This window comes from Penaeus vannamei, chromosome 22, assembly GCF_042767895.1.
Source record: "Penaeus vannamei isolate JL-2024 chromosome 22, ASM4276789v1, whole genome shotgun sequence".
NCBI classification, from domain to species: domain Eukaryota; kingdom Metazoa; phylum Arthropoda; class Malacostraca; order Decapoda; family Penaeidae; genus Penaeus; species Penaeus vannamei.
The window spans coordinates 12,395,076-12,420,075 of record NC_091570.1 but is presented as its reverse complement, the minus strand read 5'-3'; the positions used below and the strand labels follow the sequence as shown (position 1 = coordinate 12,420,075).

At 37.9% G+C, this 25,000-nt stretch overlaps 1 protein-coding gene across 3 annotated transcripts in view; it reads left to right on the top strand.

The window, feature by feature from the left end:
• LOC113812704 (telomere-associated protein RIF1) overlaps nt 1–23,518 on the top strand; it is a 25,352-nt gene extending 1,834 nt beyond the window's left edge. The window contains exons 1-17 of one of the 3 annotated variants that reach the window (XM_027364629.2): nt 796–921; nt 4,759–4,848; nt 5,459–7,123; nt 7,288–7,471; nt 8,730–8,852; nt 8,985–9,225; nt 9,365–9,946; nt 11,431–11,609; nt 11,773–11,945; nt 13,537–16,301; nt 19,599–19,707; nt 19,820–19,911; nt 20,129–20,290; nt 20,769–20,916; nt 21,467–21,625; nt 22,062–22,369; nt 22,587–23,518. In XM_027364629.2, coding sequence (XP_027220430.2) covers nt 4,763–4,848; nt 5,459–7,123; nt 7,288–7,471; nt 8,730–8,852; nt 8,985–9,225; nt 9,365–9,946; nt 11,431–11,609; nt 11,773–11,945; nt 13,537–16,301; nt 19,599–19,707; nt 19,820–19,911; nt 20,129–20,290; nt 20,769–20,916; nt 21,467–21,625; nt 22,062–22,369; nt 22,587–22,792 — 7,182 coding nt within the window. In that variant the 5' untranslated portion in view covers nt 796–921; nt 4,759–4,762 and the 3' untranslated portion in view covers nt 22,793–23,518. Of the gene's footprint in view, nt 1–795; nt 939–4,758; nt 4,849–5,458; nt 7,124–7,287; nt 7,472–8,729; nt 8,853–8,984; nt 9,226–9,364; nt 9,947–11,430; nt 11,610–11,772; nt 11,946–13,536; nt 16,302–19,598; nt 19,708–19,819; nt 19,912–20,128; nt 20,291–20,768; nt 20,917–21,466; nt 21,626–22,061; nt 22,370–22,586 lie in introns of those variants that run through there. The other 2 variants (XM_070136570.1, XM_027364628.2) reach the window with 2 other exon arrangements.
• The last annotated feature ends 1,482 nt before the right edge of the window (nt 23,519–25,000 follow it).

Sequence of the window (25,000 nt, the reverse complement as noted above, 5' to 3'; positions counted from 1 at the left end):
TCAGTTTCGGCCTATTTATCTCACAGAAATAAGGGACATTGATAAAAGCACAATAATCCATTCATATGATAATACAATATTTAGGAGAGCTACATGAGTACAAGATTAAGAAAGAAAAAGGTGGAACAAGAAAGTCCTAGCTTTCTCAAAATAAAACCAGTCTCGTTTTCGACGGTCAGAAATTACATGCAGGGTTAAAGGTCAAGGGACGTCCCCAATTCCCCTCTTTTTTATGTAAGAGATAAGAACTAAATCTTATTTTCTGTCTCTTACTATAACTCAACTAATGATAGACCATTTATAATGACCTTAAGGCCACTACCATGAAAGGAATGGAAAGGCTAAAAATTAACCACTCTAAAAACCTAAACAGAATAGCAAGACCAGCGGTTTCGTTGGAAATGATGTATTTCCCTTGGTTGAGAAAAATGATAGGATTAATCTCGACTCGAGCGCGCGCGAACCTGCATGTGGATTCATGTTGTTACACGAACGTATACGCTGTGGTTTCAATGTGCATTTACTCTAGATTGAAAGGGCAGTTTTATGTGACAGTATTCGATATCTAAATGACTAAATCGGGTTATCCTTCATTTTTCCATGTTTATGTTCCATGTTTGTAAGGAATTAAACAACATATCAATTTTATATATATAAAGAAAACAACACGAGACTCGTTCTGACTATCCATGCATCTTGTAAAATAACATTTGATGCAAAATAACCGTTATAATTCACCTGTTGCGCCTCACGTTATAATACAACAAGCAAGAATAACGTTTAATCTGGCAAAAACCCAATTCTTATTCTGGTAGAAACACGTTATCCCGCCCCATCAGCTAGCCGACGAGCCTCGGGGAGCAGAAACCTAGCAGTTCCCGCGCTTTGGTGTTGTGGCGACGGCGGTCCTCGGGTGTACGGGTGAGCGGGCCAAAGCCGTTAGTTTTAAGGAAAATTTTTGGTGCTTTTGTGCATGGTTTGCACTTAATTAGTGGTTTTAATGTTAGATGGAGTTATACTGATCGATTGAGGTTATGTGAAGTGTGTGATATCGAAGACGAAACGAAGAAACTAACAAGTGGAATTTGGAAGACTGCTTCCCTTGCTCATCTTTTTTTTTATTCACATTGGTATTTGCTATCAAGTAACTCTTCACTGAACGTTCGATTGGCAAGCGTTTTGCAGTTCTTATCGAGAATTTGGGCTGTAACGCGGACACAGAACAGGTGGTCCTTGCCCTTGTTTTCCATTCAGCACAACAAAAGCGGAATTCGAACCCGCCTACGCTGGCTGTGAACTGGGCGCCAAGGGAAAGCAAGGTTTGTCCATTGAGGCGAGGGCTTTCGAGGTTCTTTTGGAACTTGGTCAGTGTAGCAGGTGATCGCTCGTGAAGGAGGCGGAAGGATTACACCTGTTGCCATTTAGAAACATGAGCTGCACCTGTTATGTTGGTTTTGTGAGATAAATGTGTAATCATGCCTCTCTACATACCCCTCGCCCTCGCTCTCCCTCTGCTAGTGCTGTTATACCCAACCAGGAATTTGTTTACATGTCTAGTGTTTTTTCCTCATCTAGCTGACAGGGTTCAGGACAAATTTTTAAGTCCCTGTTTTTCTAAATACCAATTTATGATTGTCCTGATTCTATATTTGAATGTTTAGGGAAGTTTAGAAAAGTTCTTTTGCTAAAGTAAAGAATTCAGGGTAATTTTTTGGTATGGATCGAGTTTCATGCAGCCATCCAACCTTGCAATTGTTATTTCTTGTTTCAAGGATTCATGGTGTAATATGTATGTTGTTTTTCATCACATATGACGTAAGTGACAGTATATAGGCAATTTTTTATGAAATGACAAAGTCCCTATTACTCCGGCCACTCCTGGGAATCCACAAACATTGCCATTGGAAGCAAAATTCTTCCTAACCAGGGGACTTTGCTCCAGACCCCAACCCACTCTTGCATTTGTCTATTGTGGCTCTTCCCCTGGACTCCCACCTCATTGCCTTTGACTTACTCTCTATATACCATTTGTTGTGACCTATTTCCTTAATTTCTGATGTTATCTGCTTGTGCACGGTATGTCGTGTCAGTGAGTGTAGTTTTTTCCCTTTATGACATTGATACATATGTAAGTAAAGTCATTATGTAAATAGTATTGTGCGTTGAACAAGTTTTTTATTATCAGCATGAAGATTGAATGCCATAGATGAAAAATGTCTTAGTTTTTGTTTAGTCCATAACTTTGTCATCTTTGTTATGCACAGCAAGATAAAGCTGAAACTTGGGAGGACTGAGTGAACCTGGGCTGAGCGACACTTTTTCTTTCTTTCTTTCTTTCTTTCTTTCTTTCTTTCTTTCTTTCTTTCTTTCTTTCTTTCTTTCTTTCTTTCTTTCTTTCTTTCTTTCTTTTTTTCCTTTCTTTCTTTTTTTCTTTCTTTCTTTTTTCTTTCTTTCTTTTTTCTTTCTTTCTTTTTTCTTTCTTTCTTTCTTTCTTTCTTTCTTTCTTTCTTTCTTTCTTTCTTTCTTCCTTCCTTCCTTCCTTCCTTCCTTCCTTCCTTCCTTCCTTCCTTCCTTCCTTCCTTCCTTCCTTCCTTCCTTCCTTCCTTCCTTCCTTCCTTCCTTCTTTCTTTCCTTCTTTCTTTCTTTTTCTTTCTTTCTTTCTTTCTCTTTCTTTCTCTTTCTTTCTTTGATTGGCATTATTGTTTGCGTCTGCTAATTGTTTCTCTTAGTGATGACTACAACTCTTTGTCCTCTACAAGAATATCACATGCAGTTTGCCCAAATTTTGTGTGTCCGTACCGTAAAGATTATCCAAGAATATATAATCACTTAATGTATACCAAAAAAAAAAAAAAAAAAAAAAAAAAAAGGATCTCGGAGGAGGTCTGTTTTGCCTAGTGCCCTAGTGAGCCTGGTGAAAGTGGTGATACTCTTAAGTTTGGTCTGAGAGTTGGATAAGGTTAAAGATTTCAGGCTATAGTGTGTGGAAGTAACAGTAGCCATGATGAAGGGGATGAAGTATACCAGGAAAACTGAAGGGTGAGCAACAGATGGTAATTACTTATAAAGTGACCACATCCCTTGGAGAATAAGTCGGTATTCAGTCAACAACCTTAGGAGCACTCCTGGAAATCCGTAAACATTGCCATATGAACCTAAAACCCTCCTAACCCCAGCTGATCACACTGGATTTAATCTCTGCACAGTATTTGTTGTAATTCTTTTATCTGACTGTATTCTTTGCTTACACAGTTTATTTCTTAAATCATTAATAGTTTTTTCCTCAGTTTATGACAGTGTCCTTAGATTCTCCCCATCTTAAAGTGGTCATTTTGTAAATATACCTAACAGAAAAAGCTAAGTATGATAGATTACAGTTACTAAAATAGACTGATGCACTATAAGGGATTTCTAGTTTATTCATACCCATAGAAACTGCTATATAAAGATTATAGTAAGCTTCCTAAACAGCTGGTAGAGTGACAGCTGACGGTCCCCATAATGATAGAATACCTTAAATTCCTAAAACTTCAACACCTGTGGTAATTCCACAGAGGCCAGTAAACCTCTACTATGTATGTTACAGTAAGATAGAACATGGAGTGTTTCCATGGGGTTAATGTGAAAGGGAAACTTGTTGACTGGTGTGAATACCATGGTAGTCTTGTTGCATTGCTGCAATATACTGCTGATTTTAGTTTTGTTAAAATTATTATAAATCCATACTAAAAATGACAATTAATCTTTACAGAATGGATGCACTAAGTTCATGCAATTTGAATATGGTATTTTTGTAGAGGATAAAAAGTTGCAGCTGCCTGTAAAAGAAAATATCTGCAGACACGTACGGTAACACCACAAATAAAGGAAAAAGGTTGTAGAAAACGCTGCCCTCAACCTAAGTCCACTTGGTGCTCCCAAGTTCAGCTCTCTCTTGCCATGCATACCAAGGTGAAGACAATGTTTTCCAGGGAGTGTTGGGGAGCAGAGCCCCCCTCCCATCAACCCTTCCCATGGGCAGTGCCCAAAGGGCACTCCCAGCTATGACAGCTTACATTGATGAATAAAGTTTGTTACATGGATACCAATTGTGTTTTGATATTGAAAACCTCTCCTGTAAATATTTATATAAATATATATATATATATATATATATGGGTTGAAATGAGTAGGTGTAGTCTAATTATTTGTAATTTTCTAGGAACAAAGAAACACTGTGTAATGTCTAAGAGAAAAAATAGATTGCCCTCCAAATAAGTGTGCTAAGTGTTCTTAGCTTGTGTGAGGGAGGCTATGTAGATGTTTATACTTATGTATGTAAAGGTAAAGAACAAGAAAAGTTTGCCGTAATTATTTTTCAGACTACTATTATTATTATTATTATTATATATATATTTTTTTTATTTTATTCTTCTCTACTCCTCCTCCTCCTCTTCCTCTTCTTTTGGTCATATTAAGATGAAATAACAATTTTGTAAGTAAAACATGGCCAGTACATTTTTTTAAAATGGAAAATGTGTAGTATATTTTGCATTTCTACGAGTTATGAGGCCTAAGAACTGTTCAACAACTGTGAACATGAGCATTTAGATACTGTTTTTCTTCAACATTATTCTCTTATCAGTTGACATTTAAGAGTACTAGTTAATGTTATAAGAAATTTATATTTTCATAAAGTATTTTTATGTAGGCTTTATGTATTTCAGTATCTTTTTGATGTGGTAAATAATTTTTTACTTTTTCACATTACTATAACAGGGCCATGGAGGACAGCTTGGAGGAGTTAGTTGAAAAGTGCACGGCACAGAAAGTGCCAGTAAGACTGCCTGCATATCGTGCTCTAGTGCAGTAAGTAATGAAATTTTTATTGTCTACTAACCCATTGGATCCGGATGCTTCACTGCTTGTAGATTGTGTATGCACATTTGTGTGTGGAGATATGACTCCATGCCTCCCCTAAGCAATATTATTTTCTCTCTTTCTGCATAAATGTTCTTAGCTTCTCTGCCATTTTCCAATGTCGTGTCATTTGATTTGCTTTATCCTTATGGACTGTTTTCTTTGCATAGACTCCATATCATTCCACATTCGTTTATCATTGAAAAATAATACAAAAGTCCATTCCTATATGCTCATCAAGTTTAATCACCCTCCAAGGGCTTTGTGCATTCAATGCAAGCCATTCCCTTCACCCCAGCCCTTAACTGAATATTTTCAGCTGAGGTCCATTCAAGACATGTTCACATCACCTGCTCCTCATGCCAAGTTTTTTTCATGATGTGATGGTCACATCATCGGGATCTTAAGGATAATTTCTATGAATTATTCCCTTATTGTCTTTTAATAGATTTATTAAATATTGTGTATTTTATGACTGTAGTTAGTGTTAATACTTATATGAAAAGATGATACATAAATATATAGATCCAGCTTTAGGAGACTTTTCTTTTCTTTTCAGGAAATGTACAGAATCAGATGAAGTTGTTTGGAGTGATTATGCATCTGAGGATGACACGCAGAAGACATTATCCAACTTAAAAGCAGATCTTTTTAATGAAAATTGTGATGTCAGTTATGAAGCTGCAGGACTCTGTGGATGTCTTTTAGCAAATGAAACTTTTCGTAGTTTACTAACAAAAGAAAATGAAGGCCAGGCATTGGATATGTTGATTAAAGCTATAGGTGAAACCAAGGAGAAGAAAGTACTCACCAGAACATTATGGAGTTTGGCAAAGAGCAGATTAAGCCAAGAAGTGTATGTAGAGAGACTAAAGAAGATGTTAGAGACCATCAACAATGTGCTGAAGGTTGAAGATGGATCAGCAGTAGCAGTTCTTGAAGCTCTGCAAGTTGTTGAATCACTGTTGAAGTTAATCCCTGATGAGATGAATAAAGAAACTAAGGAATGGTTCCCTAATGTCTTTGTCTTTTTGTTTCATGATGCAATTAGAGTTCGCATGTCTGCATTTGCATGCATATCCATTGGCAGATCATTTTTGATAACTGAGGACCTAAAGTCAGATATCCTAAAATTGATAATACCAGACCTCAAAGCTAAACATTGTAAGACTATGAATCGACTTATAGGAGCAGAATGTGCTGATGTATTGAAAGAATGGAGACTCATTGTTGAAATTCTTGGAAAAGAACTTCACCCAGGAACTTCTCTTATCAATGGGTTGCTGGAAGTTGTGGAGAAAGGATTCAAGAGCGTCAAGTCAGAGATCAGGATTGAGGCGTTTAAATGTTGGCAGTCTCTTATTGATAATTTTTCACTTGATGAAGCCGTCCTTACACACTCAAAAAGATTGAAGTTACTTTTAGCTCCCCTTAAGGCTAATAATGCAAAGACTGAAGATATAGCCTTAGCAAAGTTACTGTCTTGGTGGCACCTAGTATGTAAATTAGGTAAAAAGGCAACCAGCAACTTTGACTTGGTAATAGCACCTCTTCTAAGATTCTGCTTTGGGTGTGGGGCACCAGCAAGTGGTGCTGCATCTGGTCTGTCAGAGAGGAATCTGATCATGTCAGGAGCTGCAGCTTCACCAGGAAGGAAATTTTCTGGCCTTCATGTAACTTGTGCAGAAATTCTAGGACAGATACTTTCAACTGGATTAAATATTTCAGGACTTCAGCCATTCTCCTTTACAACACCAATCCTCGAATATCCTGTGATACCAAATCAAGTGATATTTATCAGAAATTATCAGTTTTTAATGAGCTGTGTAAAGGAAGCAGTACAAAGTCTTAATTCTCAAGAAAGGAAGCAGTGTCTCCTTGGCATATTCTTGTTTCAGTCCGTCCTTGCCCACTTGAGAGTAGTTATTACAACAGATGTCAGTAAAAAGGACTCTGTAGAACCAGTTAAAGAACTGTTTACAATTATCTCTGCTATAGAAAATCAGTGTCGCCCAGGAGACTCCCAAAGCCAGTTTGTATACAAGTTCCTAGAAATGGTTATTGTTGGATCTCTGGGACTTCCCAAAACTGTGCTAAACTCCCGTCAATATCATATTTCAACTGGAAACACAATGAGAGACATGATGAGTGGGACACTTAACAACTATTTGATCCATGAGCTGTGTAAACCCACTTTACTGCACTATGCTACATCAAGGGAAGGGTAAGTTGAGTAAGGGATTTTTATAGTCCTCATACTATTTGTTTACAGTTTGTTTAAATTGGATAGAGAATCATCCAAATGGTATTGTTATTTTTTTTCATTTGCATAAATGTTTTAAGATTGATAGTAGATGAGTATTTAATTAAATAGCCTCTGCTTAACAGGTATTTTACAATGTGGCTAGAGGTACTGGCAAATAGTAAGCCAGCAACAGGGAAGCTTGGACTACTTCAGTCTGTAGTGAAGGAACTGGATGCTGCTGCCCCAATTTTGTGTCCCACACACCCAAATACCCTAGCAAGACTTTGGTCATCTGTTGTGAATCAGCTTCTGCAACATATTGAAGAGGTATTGATTTCTATAATTACTTCTTTAACCCACTAATGCTGGGGTGGCATGATACAAGCAGTTTTGACTGTTAATTTGTTTATTAAATTTCCTTACTAAGATAGGGCTCTACGAGAGCTGAGTCACCAAGGAATAAGTAACTAGTCCTACCAGATCTTACCTGTTTACCCCTTTCCTTGATTTTTGGAAAGATTTTTATTTAATTGATTAATTATTATTATTATTATTTTTTTTTTTTCAAATTGTAAATAGTATATAAAAACTGTGATATGCGCCAATGTGTAGCACCCAACAAGTTATCCAAATTGAAATTGAGATAAGAATATAATCATCTGAATGTAGATAATAATGACAATAACTAGTAATATTGATAGTATTAGAAAAAATAAAACTTCCAAAATTTCAAAGAATTGGACTGGCAAGTTAGTGAATAAGTGCTTATTGGAGCCATCTATTTGTAAACAAAATTCACAATACAAAACTACATTTTACATTGCCTGGAAGCAGTATGTTCAAAGTGCTTTATAGTTGAACTACATCAGCTGAATTTCATTTAGTGCAGCAAAAAAAGTAAGAAAGATTCTGGCACCCCACTTACATCCTAGAAAAAGAAATATATATTTTTTTCTTTCAGTATCTTCAGTTATTTCTTTTATTGGTTATTGATGACTGATGATAATTTAGTAAATGAAATGAGAATTATCAGTAATTTTTAGATTATACAATTGTCTGCAAACTATATATTTTAATCCATTGGATCTGGTTGTGTCACAGAAATCACAGTGCCAAAAATATGGGCAGTGGGTTATTGAAACAGCCAACATCCCAGGCGTGCGGTTTTTCGTAATTTCCAATTTATGTAATATAATCTGTGCCATCGATCACAGCGGCCAGGAATATGGTGCGCAGCGTGGAAATGGCATTCTCCCTAGAGCTGGTGCTCTTGCAGTTATGGTTTATGCATATTACATTCCACATTCGTTTAGCAATGGGAATAATTCTAATACCCCCTTCTAAGCACCAAACGAGTCAAATCACAATCCAAGAGGTCTGTGCACTCGTGGGAAGTCTTTTCCATCACCCTGGTTTATGTTCATGATGGCAAGTTCGTGCCACCTAGCCCTCGACCCAGATTTTTCCATAACGCGACTGTAACATCATTCAGATTGTAGGGGTTAAGCAGTTACAGTGGATGTAAAGTGTTTTGTTTTACATTGAAGATTGTTACTTTAGGTATCAAAAATTTCTTTCAATACAGACTCAGGTGATTGATCAGGGCGATGGTTCAGAACATGACTGGAGCTGTATTTACAGTGTCTTGATGTTCCCCCTAAGACACTCTATTGATGCCTTAAACTCTGCTGAAAGTCATGTCTACCATGTAAGTCTTATTGATTGTTAAGTAATTTCGAGATCTGAACTGTACATAAAAAATTGTTATAAACTTTGATTTGAAAGTATTTACAATGCATTGTCAGTTATTTTAGTTTATTTTTTATATTTTTCTTTTTAGCAAATAATGAAAGACTGGAGTGAACTGTGGCAGAAGTTCATTGAGCTCACACCTTTAGCAACAACAGCTGAGCCCAACAGTGAAGTAGAGTATGTAACACATGCATTAGTTAGTATGTGCACAGAGAAGCTAACTGCCCCTCCTGATGTATATGCAAGCACTTACTGTCTAATGTCTGATGTTGTGGCTGTTCTTACAGACAGGATAAGATACTCAGAACTTGGAAAGACGTCTGTAAGAAGTAAGTTTAACCCATTTTACTCTACTGTTAATAGTTATTAGAATTGTGATAAGCTGAGAGTACTCATGATGAATGTGACTAATAGATTATATATTTTGTATCTGCCAAAAGTATAAGTTTCCTAATGTTTTTATTGCAGTGATTCATAGTCCAGCAAAGCCTCGAAAGAAGCCACATGCATTACATAACTTGGCTGGAAGTGTTGCTTTAATTGGAATTCTTTTAAACCGAGTGCTTCGGATGGTCTCCAACCAAAGGCAGCATGCAGCTTCTAGACTCTGTGAAGCACTTACTCAAATTTTCAAAGGTGTTCAGCAAGAAAAAATCATAAATTCTTTAGTGCTACATGTTGTTGACACTTTGGCTGCAGCCTTACAAGTAAACCCTGCTGCAAAGTTCGGAGTTGAGGTTGAAAAGAAATTTATTATTATGTTCAAGAGTTTTGGTAGCCTTTTGGATGATCATTTTGGCCAGGCTATTTCTTCAGATCACTTTATGAAACTCGTGCCACTGTTGACCATTAGTCTCTCATCAACTAACAAACATATCAAGCAGGAAGCAAAAAGGATATGGAGAAATAATTTCTCAGAAGTCAAACAGGATATTCCTTCAGAGTTATTTGAACAATTGAAGGAATGCAGTTTACCACCAGCAAGCTTAACTGACCCAAATGAAGATGCAGAAGAGTCCTTGAGCTTAAGTCCCAAAGAGAATGTGCCCAGTAAGTTGTTATTCTAGTGTTTGATACTGTGAATGGACCCCCAAAGTTTGATAAGCAATAAGGAGTGGGTAGAAAAATGGTTTGATGGATGGATTGATAGATATTTAGGGAGATATAGATATACATATTTAGGGAGATATAGATATACATATTTAGGGAGATATAGATATACATATTTAGGGAGATATAGATATACATATTTAGGGAGATGTAGATATACATATTTAGGGAGATGTAGATATACATATTTAGGGAGATATAGATATACATATTTAGGGAGTTACAGATATACATATTTAGGGAGGTATAGATATACATGTTTAGGGAGATGTAGATATACATATTTAGGGAGATAGATATACATATTTAGGGAGATAGATATACATATTTAGGGAGATATAGATGTTTAAGAAGTGAAAGGAGATAGACATAGATATTTAACCCGAAGCCAATGGGTGGCATGTACGTATATTTAGGGAGATATAGATATACATATTTAGGGAGATATAGATATACATATTTAGGGAGATATAGATATACATATTTAGGGAGATGTAGATATACATATTTAGGGAGATGTAGATATACATATTTAGGGAGATGTAGATATACATATTTAGGGAGATGTAGATATACATATTTAGGGAGATGTAGATATACATATTTAGGGAGATATAGATATACATATTTAGGGAAATAGATCTTTAAGAAGTGAAGGGAGATAGATATAGATATTTAACCCGTAGCTGATGGGTGGCATGTACGTATATGCCATGGCTGTTGTGGACTGAAACATGGATGGCATCGTTTCATGCCCATTCCCGCGCCACTAGCTCGTTGGATGGAGTTTGTTTTTCTCCGATAGTTGCAGCTTCATTTATTTGGTAAAGATTTTAGGCAATGGTACCTATAATGAAGGTAAACCTTCCAAATTTTAATATTTTTATAAATTATAGGAAAATAAAAGCTTTTAGGCGCTAAATGTCTCTTGCAAACTACTGATCGAGCCAGGCACAAACGGGAAACTGCCGATGCACGCCAACAATCCCGTTCTTACATCCACTTGCCAAACTTTTTTTACCTGTCGGCACTGGGTTAGGGATATAGATAGATATTTAAGGAGACGTATATAAACATATAAGGAGATATCCAGATATAAATTCATAGACACACACACACACACACACACACACACACACACACACACACACACACACACACACACACACACACACACACACACACACACACACACACACACACACACACGTGCGTGTACCCTGAAAAAGCAGTAAAGCAAAAAGGCCTTCGGCATATTCATGTGTTTTCTTGTTTTTTCCATTGATATTCCTGTTGCAGTATGTTTGTGTGTGTGTGTTTGTTTGTTTGTTTTTATGTATATAAAATTGTATTTCATGGACATTCACATATCTGAATTAGATGATATATGTCATTAGATTTATCTGTTCTTTTTCTCATTATAGCACACATAGCTGGAAGCTTTCTGAATAGAGAAATGGGGCAAGAAGTTGTGCAGAAAATAACTCCCAAGGGTAAATCTCAGAAGTTTGAGACACCCAAGTCTTTGAAAGGAAGTCAGGGCACACCTATTATGAAAGATAAGAGTAAACGAAAAATTAACCTGGAGGACATGAATGATGATGTGAGTATTTGTGTTTGTTTATTTTTTTATTTCATGTGTAAGCTCTCTAGATGCATTTTGATAGTAGGATTATTTGTATAATGAAAAATCATACTCTTAGATCAGTTGGAGATAAGCATTAATGAGTGGGTAATTTCTAATATCTATGTTACCCTTTTTGCAGGAGTTTGTCAAAGTGTCATCTCCGAAAACATCACGCAGAGTCTTAACAGAACATCAAATAGAAAGAATGACAGAGAGGAGGTCAGACATCCCAGCACTGTACTCAGACCTCTCACAGTCTATGTCACAAGCAGTATTGCCTACACAATTTTCTTCTCAGAATTCCTTTGAAGAGTGAGTATAAAGGACATGGTCTTTTCACTTATCACATGGATATAGTTTATAGGATTTTAATTGATTCATTTTAATTAAGTTTGTTCTTGACATTGGATTCGTAGAACATTTTATAATCTTAAAATCAGTATGTTAATTGATACTTCCATATTGAATTAATGTAGCTATCACCGCCTTTGAGATGTTCATCCCTTACATGCTAAGGAGATGAGTTATGAGGTGTTTGTACAGTTATGATCCCACCAGAGATCATAATAACAAAGTATATTTGTAACACCCTTAGTGTTATAGGATATACGTTAATGGGTTTAACTTGGAGTTGATTGAGGTATTTAATACACCAGACAAAGGCTTTATTTATGTATGTATTTATTTTATTTATTTATTTATTTTATTTTTTTATTTTTTTATTTTTTTATTTATTTATCTTTTTTGAGATGAAATGCATCCAACTGTAACAAATCATATAATATCCTTGACATGTAAATAGATATCCTTCATCATCAGCATAAAAATAATGGTTCAGAAAGTTCAAATTAAAATGCTGACAAATGGAAACATTGGCACTATTGTGGATCATCACCAGCTTGCAAATAACACTCATTTCATTAAGAACAATTTCTATTATTCATCACAAATATTAACTGAACCTGTTCATTATTTCATTTTTAACAACAAAAATGCAAAGTAACCTTGAAATTAACCTAAGGCATCGAGATATAAATTGTAAATCTCAGATATCACTGTAGCATGCTTCGTTACGTTTTTCATGTTACAGTTGCTACAGAAAGATTTAAAAATCATAAACGCTTGTTAACATTACTGCACTGATATAAGTTAGTTTCTGGCATTCTCCAGGTGTTGATATTACCATAATTCATCACATTGAAAGGTTCTAACCTGCTAGCGACGGCACATTTATAAGCCAAAAAAATATTTTCTGGATGGCTTAAATATCGGTGCGCAGGCAAGTCCAGCAACTTGCCTGCGCGCTGCCCGCTACAAGCGACTAAATCAGAGCGCGAGCTCAGATTTGGCATCACACCGGTGGGACGCCCGGCAATGTTTACTTTCGGAGTGTCTCATATGTGGGACACCTGCTGTAAGTGGGTTAATACAAAGCACATTGCTAGCTTCAAAAACAAAAGGCCGCACAAACATGACTTGCTTTCCTCCGCCTCTCAACAGAGGACAGCACCCTATATTGGTGGGAAATTAAAAAACAGTTTAAACCAGGATCACTAGTAGTATATTTGAGCTTTTTGGTTTTAAAACTCAAATCATAACCAAATAAAAATTAAATCATAAATAAGTTACATAAAGAAGGATTCTTGGATAACAGTTGTGTTTTTAATGTACACGATTTGTTAAGAATATAGGAAACAATAGATGGAAAATGTTTTTTGAGAGATATCATTTAGTATTGAACCAAAGCTAAGATGTAGAATTTAGAATTGGTTTCAGATTATTGGTGGAGATATCATCACAGAATAGAATAGTTATTTACAGTTTATTTGCCAGTTTAGAAGTTCTAAGCCTTTGGAATGCCGCCGATGCAATCTGGGATATTGAAACTTAATTTCTCTTGCAGGTCGTCTTCTGGTAACACTGGAAAAACAAAGGAAAAGAAACTAGATCAAGCAGGTCATAAGGCTGCAAAATCAGTGCAGGAAGAAGAAAGAGTCGATAAAAAAGAAGAGAAGGAAGCCAATATTGAAACCAATCCTGGAGAATTGTCTTTCAGCGGCCTGTTCCCATCAGAAAACCAAGAGCCTGAAATATCCAATGAATCCGAAAAGAAGTCTGAAAGAAACACCAAAGCAAAATATGATAAGGCTAAACCTAAGTCCAAAAAGAAATTCCAACAGGAAGACAGAGCTGATGAAGCTGATCGTATTGTTACAGACAATGTTGAGGACACTCTGAAGAGTAGAACTGTAGAGGAATCCAAAGATCTGAATAAAGCAAAGGATGTAGAGGAGATAAATGGAGGGGAAAGTATAACAGATCAAGAATCTTCAGTAAAGAGTAATACAAAGAAAGGTAAAGGTGTCAAGGAAAATGTAGAAGATAGAAAGACTCGAAGTAAGAGCAAAGAAAGTTTTGATACAGATGATAAATCTGTATCCAAAGAGTCAGAGAGCAGAGAATCATTGACTGTGGTAAAAAAAGAGATAATGAAACCAGTCAACAAAGCTGAATCTAAAAGAAAGAATGATACGAAGAGAAGGTATATGAGTGGAGAGAGTGACTATACTGATGAAGACTTGGATGAAGAGCTCAGGAAGACTTCAATTGAGCTTCAGAGGTCATTAGACAACATGTCTTCTGATTCTGGGGACTCCTCAGTCACTGAACAAAATCGAAGAAAAACACAAACTCCAGTAAAAAAGACAGTTGAAGATGTCAGAAAGTCTTTGAAAGGAAAGGTACAGAGAAATCACACAGATGAACAAGTTGCAAATAAGTGCCATCTTTCTCCTCCAGCGTTACATAAAAGAATAAATTTCAAGGAGGTAGCTGTATCTCCTAGTGTTGTCAAGGATTGTAAAATAGTCAGTCAAATCCCTGAAGTAAAGTTAGTCAACAATGCAGGAGTGTTACATAATAGAGGGAAAGTATCTGATAGTGAATCAGAGGAAGAAATACCCAATTCACAAGTTGAAGAGCCAAAACAACAACTCTTAGTTTTCAATATTAGCAATAAAGAAAAGGAGGACACCCCTGGAAAGAATACAATTCGTGACAAAGAAAATAACGTTGGGAGAGGTCGCAGAATTTTGCGAGCAAAGAGAAAGAGGGGGTCTGTTGATGATGAAAAAGAAGAAGAAATAAATCCTGACAAGAGAAAAAGAGTTAGTGAAAGTGTATCTCACAACATTGGAGGAAAACAGATTTCAAGTGAGGATTCAGTGATTATAATAGATGAAAAAAGCAGCTCAGATAGTTCAAGTGAGAAGAGAGGTGATGGTGGAGATGAAGTGAAAAATAATGATAAGAGTATAAAGAGAAACAAGAAAACAAGATCTCAACTAGACACATCTCGGAAAAGTTCCCAGAATAGCCAGAATAGTGAAAATGCACATGATTCAGAAGGCCTCCCATCCACCCCTCCTAAAGTAACAAGATCTGGAAGGAAAGTTGTAGCTCCAAACAAAGATATGCCAGAGCCTATGACACCACCTGGTAGTGCCAATCAGAAGAGAAGAACAAAATCTCAGGAATCTCTAAGTGTGTCTTATGTGGGAGATGATGTTCCAAAGGTTACAGAGAAACTGAACATTTCTTCACCTAAAGATCATGTTCCTTCCACAAGGAGGTCAGTGCAGAAGAAAATAACTGATATGTTTGTGAAAGATGATGGAGATAGTCAAGATGTACATAAGAATGAAAATGACAGACTTCCAGAAATGGAGGATATGGATTGTGATACTCTACATCCTGTCAGTGACAGTGAGAATGATGAAGTTCCACTTAGTAGTACACCCAGTGCTGATTCTGAGAGTGAGAAAGGTGATAGTCAAGAAGAATCTGTAATAGAGATAGAAGAGTCAAAGGTGTTAGATGAACAATTAGAAACTAGCTGTGTTGAAATTTCAAAGTCCGAAGTTTATGAGAACAAAACATCTGACAATGAAGAAAACAGTGATGATGAAGTTGAGGTAGAACAAGAAAATGAAGCTAAGAATACTGAGTCTGGGAAGCCTATAGATGTGGATGAATATGATGATGAAGAAACTTTGGATGCAGATGAGATGTGTGACATAGTAAAGGACAAAGAAAATGATACTGATGGTAAAAAAGAAAAAATAGATTATAGCAAAGAAGATAGTGTTGATCATCTAAAAGATAATTATAATGAGAATAAAGAAAGTAAGGATCCTGAAGTAATGAGTGAAAATATTGATGATTGTGACAATTTTAATTCAAAGGAGAATACTGATGATGAAACAGCAGGTGAAAGTAAGGAAGAAGAAATGGAAGGCTCTGAGAAGAGAGAGGGAGAGTCTGTGTCAGAAGATCCAGTAAATTCATTTGAAAATGGACAGGCACTTGATGAAGAAATTAAAGAAATGGACAAAGAACCAACCAAGAAAAATGTCAAGGACAGAGTTGCTGTTGAGACCTTATCAGAAAATAATTCTCTTCCACGACAGCAGGAAGATGAGTTGTCTCCTGAGAAGCCTGTGCGATCCAAACTTTCAACAGCTGTAGGTACCCCAGAAAGACAGAAGAAGTTTGGCACTTTTAAATGTGCTGGTTCAAGAGCAGCTATGTTAGTGGCATGTGCTAAGCAGAACATGAAGAATCGTGGGACCAGTGATGGTGACTCTCCAACTAAATCAGTTTTTGGAAGTAAGTATTTTTATGTTTGCTCTTTGTTCTCTTAATATCTGTATATAATGGTAGATAGAGATGTAAAGGCAGGGACTGAAGTGGAGAACCATCTTTCATTTATTGTAAAGACTTTCTCTTTGGTATTGTATGATGAATTTATTTAAAGAAGAAGGAATTTATTAAGTAAATATATTTAATCAGCAGTTATGCTACCAAGCAACGAATTCAAGTTTCAACAAATTTGTGAAAAACCCTATGGATGTCACAGAAGCATTTAATTTCCTTAGGCCCAGGTCTAGTTCCTCTTGAGAGAATTTTACAAAATTCTCTTTCATTTATTCTCTGTCATTTCTCTCTCTCTCTGTCTCTGTCTCTCTCTCTCTCTCTGTCTCTGTCTCTCTCTCTCTCTCTCTCTCTCTCTCTCTCTCTCTCTCTCTCTCTCTCTCTCTCTCTCTCTCTCTCTCTCTCTCTCTCTCTCTCTCTCTCCCTCCCTCCCTCCCTCCCTCTCTCTCCCTCCCTCCCTCCCTCCCTCCCTCCCTCCCTCCCTCCCTCTCTCTCCCTCCCTCCCTCCCTCCCTCTCTCTCTCTCCCTCCCTTTCTCTCCCTCCCTCCCTCTCTCCCTCTCTCCCTCCCTCCCTCCCTCCCTTGTCCCCCTCTTCTCCCTCCCTCCCTCGTCCCCCTCCTCTCCCTCCCTCCCTCGTTCCCCTCTTCTCCCTCCCTCCCTCCCTTGTCCCCCTCTTCTCCCTCCCTCCCTCGTCCCCCTCCTCTCCCTCCCTCCCTCGTTCCCCTCCTCTCCCTCCCTCCCTCGTTCCCCTCTTCTCCCTCCCTCCCTAGTCCCCCTCTTCTCCCTCCTTCCCTCGTCCCCCTCTTCTCCCTCCCTCCCTCGTCCCCCTCTTCTCCCTCCCTCCCTCGTCCCCCTCTTCTCCCTCCCTCCCTCGTCCCCCTCTTCTCCCTCCCTCCCTCATCCCCCTCTTCTCCCTCCCTCCCTCATCCCCCTCTTCTCCCTCCCTCCCTCTTCCCCCTCTTCTCCCTCCCTCCATCGTCCCCTCCTCTCCCTCCCTCCCTCTTGCCCCCTCTTCTCCCTCCCTCCCTCTTCCCCCTCTTCTCCCTCCCTCCCTCCCTCTTCCCCCTCTTCTCCCTCCCTCCCTCTTCTCCCTCCCTCCCTCTTCTCCCTCCCTCCCTTGTCTCCCTCCCTCCCTCGTCTCCCTCTTCCCCTTCTTCTCCCTCCCTCCCTCTTGCCCCCTCTTCTCCCTCCCTCCCTCTTCCCCTTCTCCCTCCCTCCCTCTTCCCCCTCTTCTCTCTCCCTCTCTCTTCCCCCTCTTCTCTCTCCCTCTCTCTTCCCCTTCTTCTCCCTCCCTCCCTCTTCCCCCTCTTCTCTCTCCCTCCCTCCCTCTTCCCCCTCTTCTCTCTCCCTCCCTCCCTCTTCCCCCTCTTCTCTCTCCCTCCCTCTCTCTTCCCCCTCTTCTCTCTCCCTCCCTCCCTCGTCCCCTCTTCTCTCTCCCTCCCTCCCTCTTCCCCCTCTTCTCCCTCCCTCCCTCGTCCCCCTCTTCTCCCTCCCTCCCTCGTCCCCCTCTTCTTCCGCCCTCCCTCGTCCCCCTCTTCTCCCTCCCTCCCTCGTCCCCCTCTTCTCCCTCCCTCCCTCGTCCCCCTCTTCTCCCTCCCTCCCTCATCCCCCTCTTCTCCCTCCCTCCCTCGTCCCCCTCTTCTCCCTCCCTCCCTCGTCCCCCTCTTCTCCCTCCCTCCCTCATCCCCCTCTTCTCCCTTCCTCCCTCCCCCCTCTTCTCCCTCCCTCCCTCTTCTCCCTCCCTCCCTCGTCCCCCTCTTCTTCCTTCCTCCCTCGTCCCCCTCTTCTTCCTTCCTCCCTCGTCCCCCTCTTCTCCCTCCCTCCCTCGTCCCCCTCTTCTCCCTCCCTCCCTCATCCCCCTCTTCTCCCTTCCTCCCTCGTCCCCCTCTTCTCCCTGTCCCTCTCCCCTCCCATCCTCCCCCCTCTCTCTTTCTTATTCTTCATCCTTTCTCTTTTAATTGCTTTCTTTATTACTTTCCTTGTTTTTCCAGGATTTAGTATGATTCAGTGTTAGGCTGGTAAAATAGGAATAGAACTGTCTGTTGCCTTTTAACACCTTTACTAAAGTCCATTTGGACAGACTTACTGAGATCAGTGTATATACTTCCAAATGTCTAGGTAGTTTTTGTTTGCTTTGTGGGCCTGTAATGGATCTATTATTGCAACCATGTTGGAATTTGCTAGTTGATTGCTCAACCTTGAAATGAAAAGAGAGAGTTCCCTGTTAGAGTGAACACCGTTTTATTTAGCAAAATGTCAGAAAGATTGGGAGGCAAGTATCAATGACGATGTGTGATCTGTTGAATGAGCCAAAGGATATGAACTTACACACATGCATGCACATCTTTGTCATATTCTTTTATAAACTTTATATTAACGTAAATATTTTTTACAAGGTAGTTAGTGGCTAACTGTTGCTAACTCTTGTTCTTGGTATATGGAATGCAGCAAGGCATTGGAAATGGTAACATGGTAACATGACTAAATGTTTACTCTGGTTCACCACTTTTTTCGGAATAATTACTTCAGCTTTGAAATGTGTTTTCCACAGGTAAATCAAGTTTTATTTAGCATATTTTGATAGCAGTAATTACACTTTTTATCATTTACGTAGGGTGAATACAAGAAAATGAATTGACTTCCTTTTGAAAAGCTAAAGTAGATAATATGAAAATTACTGATCTGGACAAAGGGTTAATTTGGTTAATAGCTAGTAATGCTAGAAATTTTATTTACTTATTGAAAACTTTCTAAGGTCATTGGTTGCATATTCAAATTATAGCGATAGGGTGGAGCTCGGGGGTGAAACTCCCAGGTAGGGAAGGTTATTGGTTCATAAGGCGATGTTTGTGGATTCCCAAAATGGTCAATGGTCAAAAGAAATAAATGTGCCAAACATGAAAGGTCATACAACATTATGATAAAGTATTGTGGCAAAAAGGGAAAAATGAGTTAAGGATAAGGACATAATGTGTTAGATGTCAGGTTGTAGAGCACTGTAGGTTATGTTGCTTAAAAGGGTAGAGAGGGAAGAGCAGATGGAGTATATAGGCTGTTCAGGACTAACACAAGCCAGCCTTTCATTCTTTCAGCAGGGCTCTCACAACTTAGGAAGTGAACAGAAGAAGGGGATGAAGAATAAAAGGAAAAGTGAAGGGGAAGAAGAAAACACAATGCAAAGTTAGTTGAGGTGGGGATTGAGGTAAAAATGTTAATGGAGTTAAACATTTAACACATTCCGTTTAATTTCAGGTGATGGAACAAGAAATCGCCTTGGTGGATCTCCAATTCGGAGAAGTGCACCTGGCCGGATGTCTCCAGCCAGTACTCCACCCAACCGCAAGAGAAAGTTTGGCGATTGGTATGTCTTTTTGATATGCATTATTGTATCTTCATTACATTGTTATATTTTTGAATTTATTTTCTTAAGTGTTGGTATAAAGATGTTTCAAAATTTGTTTGATGTTCTACAGTGATGGTGGGAAACCATGGGTAAAGCATGAACCATCCCCTGGAGCATCTCCATCCACAAGTATATTGAAAAAGCCAGCAGTAGATGATGTTTGTAAGTAATAAAGTTTTATCTTGTGTTATTTCAAAAGTTGCTAAAGAATAAAACTTTCAAAGTTTTTCTTTTGTCTGGTTTGTAAGTGTCACTAATTATGTATCATTGTAACCAAATAGTATAAGTATAAATTGCACCTAATTGTTCAGTCAGGTTGTACGGAGTGAATGCTATGATTTTTTTGTAATTCATTGTTTAATACTTTATCTTTTTGTAGGTAATGACACTCCATCACCTCCACCTTCAAAGCAGAGAAGAGTTAGCTTCGCTGATCCCCCAGTCTCAGACCGTGTGGAAATTCCTCCTTCACCAAAGACTCTTAGGGGCTTGCGTGCACAAAAAAGATTAGATATGACCAAAGCTGCATCCCCAATGAAAGGTATTTGATGCAAGATTTCACACATCTTTCATAATTACAAGCATAATATCTTGCAATCTGAAGTGCTCGTGAGTGAGTGAGCAAATGTGATAGAGGGAGAGGGATTTAGAGCAGAAAAGAGGGGAGAGATTGTTTTCCTCTTGATTCCACTTGTTAACATTCCTGAATCTAATGGAGTTAAACTGATGTATTAATTTTATAAATATAGGGATGACATGGATACTATTTTTTTGGTTATACAATAAACATTAGCTTAGATACTATTTTCTGGTTATGTGAAAAATATTAGCATAGATATTATTTTCTGGTTATATGGAAAATATTAGCATAGATACTATATTCTAGTTATGCGCTAAATATTAGGATAGATACTGTGTTCTGGTTATATGATAGATATTGTTTAGATCGTCTTTAATCATCTTGTTACAAGGATTTGAGTGAATGTTTTATTTACAGAGAACTTTGTTTTTGATTACAGATGATGAATCTCAATCACAGAGTCAGAGTGAGTCTCAAGAGGGAGAATCACAGGTATCATTTGATTGCAGTCAGCCTCTCTATCCCAGTCTGGTCAGTTGTACAGAGAACCTTGATGCCATTATTCCACAACTCACATCTGCTGGACTGTAAGTATTATTATGATTTCTCTTTTTATAAGTGTCTCAGAAATTCAAGTATATTTTTTCAAATGGACCATATAGATATTATTTTTTCCTTTTCTTTCCCAATGAGTTTTTATCATCAGACATTATGATATGGACTGCATATTTTTTGCTATAATGAGCCAAGCCCAAATAACCAGTGGGCAAAGATATTAGCTATGGAGTTTTTTTTTTGGCTCATGTGGCTGACTGTCCATGTTGTTTGGGTGGCATGGGAAAAACTGTAACCATTGGTTAAGAAAGGGTTCAGATGTTCGAATATATCCAATTTCGAGTTATGATTATTGTATCAGCCTAAAGTTTGAAAGAGAGAGAAATAAATAACTTTTTATTTTTATTGATTTATTTTTTATTATTATTATTATTTTTTTTTTCCTCAAACTGAAATTAACTAGGCTAATTGTTTTTATTTGTTTGTTTATACCACATAGCCTAATGTAAATCAACATTCTTGCACTTAAGTAACTTGTTGCATAACTAGAATTTTTACTAATATAATATTAAATCCTAACAGAATTGATGGATTGAAGAAAGTTTTAGAAGACCTAGGGGTAACAACAGTTGGGCAGTTTTGCCAGTTGACTGAAGCAGATATCAACAAGTTGCCAGTTCGAGCACCCAAAGTTTCTAGTACTTTGAAAGTCATCAAGAAATATGATGAAACAAAGTCAAGGTAATTAATAATGTTTAGTATCATATTTGAAGGTAGGTTTGTTATTAGCAAAAATAATTTATTTGATTAAATCCATATTTATTTTATTGAAGCATTTATTTAATACTGCTTTTGTCCCAGATTATTAAAGAAATTATTACTACATTAGAATGTTAAAATATTTGCATTGATTATTAGAAAAGAGTACTTTGTCCTAAAAGCTTTACATACTGTTTCATTTTTCTTGAATCTCAATATGAGCTTTAACAACATCCTGAAAAAAAATCTTTAATAATTTAGCAATTATAGAAATAGGAGGTGAAAACTTTTATGTGAGATGCAAGAAGAATCAGAATGGAGTAACGTATATATGTAATTAAATTGGTATTTAAACTGCCTTCAAGAAATAACCAGGATTTGTGTTTGCTAATAATCCTATTTTCTTTATTTCATGAAGGGAGAGTAAAAAGAGTACAGAGCCTATAATGGATGAAGTGGAGGCACAGCTGAGTCAGATATTTGCAGAAGATGATCGAGAAGATAAGGAAAACCAACGCCCTAACAACCAAGCAAAAGTTAAGAAGAGTATAGACGAAGTGTCTACTGTGCTCATGGATGATGTTATTGAGGATAGCTTAGAGAACATGGAGCCAGAGGAGGATAATCAGATTGATGCTGACTGTAACAATGACCTACCGCCGAGATTAGGTGACGAAGATTTGGAAGTCGATGATGATGTAATGCCCCTTGATCCATCTCCTGATAGTAAGTTTAGTTCATTGGTTTGGAAATGATGCATTTTTCACTTCCAAGATTGTAATTTTAAATCTGATCAAGGGAGAAAAAGTTATTAATTTTATATCTAATTAAACGGTTTTAACCTACTTTTATTAAAAAATAAAGTAGATAGATAGTAGTTCACAGAACTACAATAAATTACAACATTTTTAATGTAATTCTTTTTTTCTTTCTGTTTTTACAGATGCAGGTGAAGTGTCTGAACCAGTTAGTGCTGTCTGCAGGCATATCACAGAGAATCCATCAGCAATTGAAGATTTAGCAGAAAGATTAGACTTGGAAGCCAAGAAGACACTCTTCAGTAATTTACTAAAGAAACTGAGATATCCATTTGTTATTGACTGTTATTATGAGTATTTAAAAAACAGAGAAAGGGACACTAAGACCTAAACTTTGCTAACTTTCTCCTTTTTTGAGAAAATGTATATCAGTAGTCCATATTTTTATATACTGTAATAGTTAAAACGTGCTGATTACAGTTAGGTCTCCAATGGCCTTGTGGAAGTTTTCTTGGAATTTCATTGTACAGTTATTATTAGGTTTTGTTTTTTCAGGTTTTGTTTTTTTAGCCCAGAGCTACCTGAAAGTCTTTTTCCTCCCACAAAAATAGCCTTGTATTTGTATTGATGTCTGGAGTACAAAGCTTTAAAAAGTGCTTAAGTTTGTGTTTGAATTTTAGTTAAATGTAGCTGAAAAACTAACATAAATGAAAATAAAAAATTTGGAATATGCAATCATATTTACAGTTGCTTTTCACATCAAACTTTTGATGCTTAAGAAATTGATCCCCAGTTTCTAAAAACTAGCATTGGTCTCATGTGAAAAGCACCTGGTTGTAATTAATTTTACACTAGAATGTATAGATATTGCATAGAAACTTGCATAACAAAGGAAACACAGTTAACCAGAGCCAGTGATTTTTGAGGGCCCAATTATTGTGTTCTCCTTTAGTTTTTACATTTTATGTCATCACATGCCTATTGCATACATGATATTGCCTAGAAGCATTTCATTTGTGATATTTCAGAATTTTATTTTAAGAGAAAGCACTGTCATTGTTTTACATGTATGTATTATTATTACATTCCCATTCAATAAAGCTTTTATATGAAAATATCACTTCTGTTCTTCCTAAAATTACTGTCCTTGACTAGAGCTAATTGAGAAATGAGAAAATTCATTATTATTCCAATGCTGCCAGGAATGGCATGTACATGCATGTCATACCCCCCCACCCCATCCCATGCTACTTTGCTGTGGGGGGCTTAGGAGATGGATTTGGACCAAATGCTGGAGATCACCCCCATATTGGGTCTTAGCCCTTAACTCAACCAGTTTTGCATGGTCTTTTCTTTGTTTCTTTCTCTTCTCCAACCCCCTCTACTATCCACATCCTAAGGTGTGAGAATTGTGTTGAAAGGATGAAAGGCTGACTGTACTAGTCATGAACAGCCTGGGGGAACCATGGGCATGGTATTTCTCTTTAGTTGTCTAGCCCTTACCTCAAGGGGACCCTGGGGGGTGGACTGTTTCTCTTCACAACATACTCTAGGCTTAACGTATACAGTAATGAAGATTCTGGTCCCTTATTAGGGTCATTCAGGCCTGCTCCTTAATTAACTAGCCCCACAAAATTAAATTTTCCCAATTCTCCAGCCTCAGGCACTCCTTTGAACATGAGTTTGAACACTGCTATCACCTTTTCAATACCTGCTATCACATTAATCCAATCCAAATCATCCACCCTGCCAAACACTTGCTCCACAACCTGATTCCCTGTGTGCCCATTCAGGCCGTAATCGATCAAACTACACTGCACAACACGCACATGTGAATACTCTTATAATGTATTGCATAGGGACTGCCCTACCTATAAGTTTTAGTGTGAGGTGGCAATTCTCATCCAATCTAGGGTTCACTTTATATGAGGCCAAACAGGAAGCACGCAAACAAGGTTTTTCTCTTTTGCACTACTCCATTGCTGCCCTTCACTCCACCCCACCCCTTCTTCCCAAGATGTTTCTATCTCTTCCTCATTCTACTTCTATCCCCTCTCCCAGTCAAATGCTGCCATTCTGAATCCTAATGGTCCACCCAGTCATCTACCATATCCTCTCCTACATCTTCCTCTGCCCCTCAAATGTCTGTCCCCTCTTCTCTTTATAAGAAAACCTGTTTCTCAGGCCTCCCCAACCAGCTCCACTTCAGAAACTCAAAAACACTCAAAACTATATAATCATGACCTGAAATGTACCTACATGTCATCCATCTTCCAATCTCTCTGCTCCCATTTCTTCAACTCTCACTGTAACTGCCGACATCCATCAACCTACTCAAGTTCTTCCTATAACCTACCCTTCCTCCCACTCCCTCTCAGCACATCCCATTTCCTCCCTTGCTTCAGCTGCATCATCCTCTTTCCTTTCCCATTGTCCCTTCTGCTTCCCTCTGGATACACATTTGTCACAACTTTCTTCCCTGGATTCTCTCTCTCCTGACATTTTTCCTGAAACTGTGATCTAATTGTCTTTAAACCTGTTTCTTCCTTATGCTAATCCCTACCTTACTCCTCGGACATCCTTGAGGAATCCCACACTT